The sequence below is a fragment of the Oryzias melastigma genome, linkage group LG16, assembly GCF_002922805.2.
Source record: "Oryzias melastigma strain HK-1 linkage group LG16, ASM292280v2, whole genome shotgun sequence".
Lineage (NCBI taxonomy): Eukaryota > Metazoa > Chordata > Actinopteri > Beloniformes > Adrianichthyidae > Oryzias > Oryzias melastigma.
The window spans coordinates 4289725-4295712 of record NC_050527.1 but is presented as its reverse complement, the minus strand read 5'-3'; the positions used below and the strand labels follow the sequence as shown (position 1 = coordinate 4295712).

Sequence of the window (5988 nt, the reverse complement as noted above, 5' to 3'; positions counted from 1 at the left end):
ATGGAAACCAGAAGTGGTGGACGAGTGCCGTGCCTCTAATATAGGTCGGGGAGATGCATTGCGTTGCGTAAAAGTGCCAGATTCTGCAGCAAGGCTGAAGATCAAAACGTTATGCATTAACGGAGATGGCAAAGAGTTCGGACTTTGAGATTTTTTTTTTTTTCTTCTTTTGATTCATGGCCACTTTCTGCAAAAGACTTTGATTTATGATTACAGTTGAAATTTATAAGTCATCTTAGTAATTGCTACTGATCCGTGCACAAAGCTGCTGTTGATGCAATTAGTGGTTGATTGATGGAGCTGATTTTCAGACATAATTTTAAGGCAAAATGACAGAAGGTGGGATGATGCAGTCAGCAAAAGAGAAATCCATAAATAAAATGGGATTTATGCTAAACCTGAGCTTCTAACATTAGAGTATAAACGTTGAATAATTTAAATCCATAAAATGAGAATAAATAAAAGAAGAAACTCAACTTTTAAGAAATTTATAGAAAGAAACGATCATTTGAAAAACATAATCCCAATTGAACAGCTAAAAATTGAAATTTTGAAAACACTTTCCTTCAAAGACAGAAATGAAAACACAGAGATTCGTGGAATGTGTTGATTTTCTTGTGTTTTTTTTTTCATTATAAATCCTACACAGCTGGAACAAAATAAAAAGATACAGCAAAACATCACAGAGGTCACAAACAGTGTATCATGACATACAGTATACAGTAATGATGAGGAAAAGTAAAGCTCTGAAAATATAAACCCCAAAAAACACAAATAATCTAATATCAATAATTAAGAAAAATTCTCTTGTCTGACAAACTATTGGAAAAAGATGTCTCAGTAGTCCAAAATTTAGAATCCCCTCGTTAAAAATAAATTGTACCACATTTTGAATATATTTATATATATAAAACAGGACAAGAAACAAAAATCACTCCCTGTCTTCACAAGTCAGTGTAGTTGCTGCAAAAATCAGCAGACAGACATTGAAAAATAAAATAACTTTTTTTTTCCAAGATTTTTTCTCTTTTTTATCAGAAAAATGTCAAGGCCATTGGTTCCAGTGTCCAACAAAGTAAAAGCACACATAAATTTGCCACAAAATAAATTGTTTTCCAGCAGTGTAGAAACAAAAATGCAGACCAAAACATAAAAACACTCTTTGCTTTTGCAGACGATTATATTTGGCCAAAAAAAGAAAAAAAAAGACATTTTACTATAACAGCACAAACTCCATCTTTTGAATGCTCCCCTCCTCCCCCTGCCCTAGCAATGAATGAATCTTTGTCTCTAAAAGTCAAATTCTTGCAAAAAAAATAACAACAACTTTGGCAGGGTGCAGTCTGACACCATCAGGTCCTTCTGCAGCGCACTAAAAGTTTTACAGTGAAAGCTGGTTTCTAATAAGGCTGTAAAAACGTTTCTCACCTTTCATGAAAACTAGCAGATCCTGTAAAAATAATGGTATTGCAATTTTTACACACACCTCCCAAACGGCCAAATCAACACACAGTTTAATACACAGAGAAAACATTAAGCAGAGTAAAATTTGAAACTGAGCGTTTAAGGGAATAATGAGGGCTGCTGGTTTTGTATGGGGTTCAAAAAGTAAAGCAAAAAGAACTGTTGCCATTAAACCCAGGATGAAACTCAAAGCTAATTTAGAATGACAAAAACAAAGGGATAATCATAAAAAACATTCACAGGTTGGAGAAATGAGTTGTAACTGCCATACAATGTGCTTAAGGGACTAAATATGTGTGAGGTGAATCAAACCGAACTGAAGCCCATGAGAGTTTCCCGTTATCACCAAAGACAAGAAAGAAGTGCAGACTCCATACGAGAATTTTCAGACTCACATTTCAGAAAATATTTAAATTGCTGAAACCATGTCAGATGCATTTCAGATTCCGATTCAGCCACTATGTCAGAATTTTTGGTCAGTTGCGCCTCAGTGTCTAGATCTAGTCTGCAGTGGAGTCTACTCAAGAGGTGATTTGTGAAACTGATTGACTTTGCGCGATACCTGTTATAGTACCAGATTAGTGGAGCTAAATCTGAAATTCCACTCAGCTGGCTCTAATCTAGGCAAAACAGCAAGCTTTACTAAAAGTGAGCATTGTAAGTACCTTAAAGTCACCAAAATAAAACAAATTATTTACACCAGTTTGAATTATTTAAAAAAGAGGCCCCTTGTCTTTTTGTTTTCTGCCATCTTCCCTTCATCCCTCTGCGTTCTTTCATGTGGTTCCATCACTGTCAGAAAGACAAAAAAAGTCATTTCAATTATGTATAGAAGAACAAAAAATGACTTATTTTGATACAGATATTCAATCATTACAGAAAATTCCCACTGATGTATTTTGTAGTTTGTATTAGCTGTAAATAGTTTCCACTTTTACTTTGCTGATACAGAATGACACAAAGAAAAAAGATTTTTTAGAGCATTCAAAACGCTTCAAGGTGTTTCACCTAAAAGATGTTACCCTTTCTTTCTTTAATTGCACACGTTATGCGTTCATATTTAAGTCTATTTTCTAGAGTTTTTTGTTTTTTTGTTTTTACTCTGATTAATGAAAAACCCTTTGATTTTAGTGCCTAAAAGCTTTATAGGGTTGTTAATCAAAGTTCCTAACCTTTTCTGCTGCTTTTTTGTTGAGGAGACCATCCTGCTCGGTCTTGCCCGTCTTCATCTCAACCACAATGTCGTTGTTCACGTCTCCCAAGGCCCTGAAGATTGACGCACCAAGGAGAGAAGCAAGTAAGTGTCAAATATGACTGATGGTTGCATCCTGTTATGGAGACGGCACCTCTTTTATCTTATTTACAAAGCAACCTGTTACTGCTCACACATTAGATAATTGCTGCCATCACTTATCCCTTTAGTGGTCCCCGCCCCTCTACTCACATGTCCTTCTTATCCTTCTTGCTGCACGGCAGCTTGGTCCTCTTGTTCAGGCAGTAGATGAGGCCCACCAGCAGCAGGAGCAGCAGAACACACACCACTACAGCTACCACCACCGCGCTGGAGCCCCCCTGCTGCATGTCAGCTACAGCATCGCAATGGAGGAACACATGGAGGGAGGGATGGACGGAGGGGGGCAGATGGTGGGGTGAAGGGTCGGGGGGTAGTTTGAAGGTAGGATTTATAGGTAGGGGGAAGGCGGAGAGGGTTGATCATATTTGAGGAGGTAGGTGGGGGGAATCATGTGGGGGAGTTTTTGATTAGAATTGAGGGGTGTGTTTGATTCGTATAGTGGAAAAGAAGGAAGAGGAGGGGCGGGCACAATCATTTAGTTTGGGGGATGGATTAAAACATTGGTGGAAAGAGTTAATGAATGGATGAATGGGTGGGTGGAGAGGATAAAGGGTGGGGAATGGGATGTTGGGGTTAGTCTAACTTCTGAATGTAATGACCGGAATGTGACGGGACCCACTACGAGGGCCGGCTTCCTCACAGGAAGCACAAGAATCGGAAAACAACATAGAACATATACTCACCCATCCACCTACGCTTGTATTACTGTAATTATGAGGTCATAATACTGTAATAACCCTTGCGATGCGGCACTAGTAAAGAAAAATAACAACACTTTAACATATTTTAACATGATTTCTGCTTGGCTAGGAGACCCGGCTTTTTGGCACATCCTTTGGTTGCCTAGCAACTGAATATTAATAACATCTAAGGTTCACCAGCATCAACTTTACTTCTCAAGCTGGTTAAACTAAAATGTACGCATTGAATGTCTATTTGAGGTACACGGCTCATGCTCTGCTCCGTTGTTTGGTGTCAATCACAGGTAAAAAAAAGCACTTCTGTGATATTTCTAAAATGTTTTCAATTAAATGAAACACTGGCCACCGTCCTGGGATGAACTACACTTTTTAGGAACCTAAATTAAGTTTCTAATTAGATCAGTGCTTCCTAAAGATGCGTTTAATTTGTCAATATCTAATGAAATAATATAATTTTTGGTTTAAAAAAAAGTTGTAAACCACAGATGTGTTAATAGGTTAAAAACGTAAAACATAAAATGAAAAAATTGGTTAAATTGAAACACTGAGGACAGTTTTTCATCATTCTAATAAAGTTAATGTTTAATTTATTATATATTTGGTTTATTGAAACAGTATTTTTCGATGTGATGTGACTTTTTCCTTTAGCATAATTTCCCTATTCACTATTTTTAAATAGAAATCACTTCATACAGCACAGGACGGTCCTTGCATCATATCTATTACAATTATACTTGTTCTCCAAAGAAGATTTTGGGTGACAAAAGATAACTGAATTTTTTTAATAGAATAAATTAAAACTTTTTTTTGTTTTAGATCATATGGGAACTATACCTGCTTAATTGGCAAAAGAAAAAAATAAGATTTATGACGAAAAACTGAGTATTTTGTTTGTCATTATGTCCTCCTATCTACAGTAATACAAGTTCTAACGCACAAAAACATTAAGTCATGTAAACACAAATACATCAACCTGTAGGTGCACACAAACATAAATACACGCACAGAAACTTACAGATCTAGATGAACACGCATAAACGTTTCAGGAGGGTTACCCATACAGACCTGACTTTAGCACAGGGTTTCCAGAAAGCAGCACTTTGAAAGAAAGAGAGTTTCTCAGTTCAGTAGCAAAGCAACAGCCATCACGCACACCACTGAGAGCAAACGCACGCAACAGCCAAAGGCACTATCTACTCAGCAGCCTGCGAGTGGAGACGACGGAAGGTAAAAAAGGCAGGAAGTAAGAGAAGAAGCAGTCGAAAGGAAGGGATGACAATAAAAACACAGTAAAGGAACAGAGAGAAGAATGGAAGAAAAAGAATAGAATCTTTTATTGTCCCCAAGGGGCCAAAAAACTTGTAGGAGCATCCACAAAATATTGGACAAACATCATACAAAGATGACAAGAGAAGAATAACAATATACAATATCCACAGTGTTCGGTAGCAAGAGAAATATACAAGATTACAGTACAGCAGAATAGGAGTGTGTGACCATGTGTGTGTGTGAGAGAAGTAGATGGAAGAGTTGGTGCAAGAGGAGATGGATGGAGGGGAGGTCTCTAAATTACAGGGTCTGTACTACAAAGAGTCCTGAGACAAGAATGGAGGGGAGGAGAAGGAAGAGGGACAAGGCTCTACCTTCAGCTGAGCCTTTAATTGCTGCAGGAAAGAAAGAGAAAACAAAAGAAAGGTTTGTAGCGGCGTTGCAAAAGAGACTTGTAGGATTAAATACCAATGACTGTTAGTAAATCAGTTTTTGGGGGTTGCAGGTAATCAACAAGATGAAGGAACATTTAGCAAGCACACAAGAATCAAGTTGAGCTATTAGCAGTTATGTTGATGCACACATACTCTTTAGTCACCATCTTTGTAAAGGTGGCATCAAACACACGTCCCAAATATACCTCACACTCAAACTTTAAGAGAAAATAGATTTTTTTCCTCCAAATATGAAACAGTTTATAACTTTAAACAGATGTTCACTAGACTTTCTTTCAAAATAAAAGACTTCCTCTGTCACATAGGATCATCTCAATAGTGCAAATCTAGTGGTAGGTGGTGTAATGTCAGCAATGGAAATAAAAACATTTAAATGTTTGTGGTGCTTCTTGGACAGAAATTCCGTCACTCAGTCCAGTTCTCATACACTATCTGGTTGTGACACTAAAGGTGTTTTGAGACTGTGGTAGTCCTCAGACTTGGTTCAAGAGTTCGACAGAGCTCTATTAACTTTAACTCCTACACACTCCTTATCTGGGTGCATGACATTTTCTTGATTCATGGATTCGTGTTGTGAGCTGCATTTTCAATAGAAAGGCACCTGCTTCCCTTGCATTTCCTTTTCTAGGTTTTCTGGGTAGTCCGCCTGCATTCGCACTGTACATGAACTGCACAGTTCAGGGTTCAATTATAATTGAACGGTAATGAGGGAAGGGGTGGAGTCGCCGCCCTAGTACCTGGAGAC

General features: G+C 37.7%; 1 protein-coding gene across 3 annotated transcripts in view; it reads right to left on the bottom strand.

Moving 5' to 3' along the window:
* Positions 1 to 472: 472 nt before the first annotated feature.
* Positions 473 to 5988, bottom strand: part of bcam (basal cell adhesion molecule (Lutheran blood group)) — a 54451-nt gene continuing 48935 nt past the window's right edge. Inside the window, exons 13-17 of one of the 3 annotated variants that reach the window (XM_024267382.2) lie at positions 5163 to 5183; positions 4585 to 4617; positions 2909 to 3050; positions 2637 to 2730; positions 473 to 2256 (exon numbers count right to left, since the gene is read on the bottom strand). In XM_024267382.2, coding sequence (XP_024123150.1) covers positions 2254 to 2256; positions 2637 to 2730; positions 2909 to 3050; positions 4585 to 4617; positions 5163 to 5183 — 293 coding nt within the window. In that variant the 3' untranslated portion in view covers positions 473 to 2253. The remainder of the gene's footprint in view (positions 2257 to 2636; positions 2731 to 2908; positions 3051 to 4584; positions 4618 to 5162; positions 5184 to 5988) is intronic. The other 2 variants (XM_024267383.2, XM_024267384.2) reach the window with 2 other exon arrangements.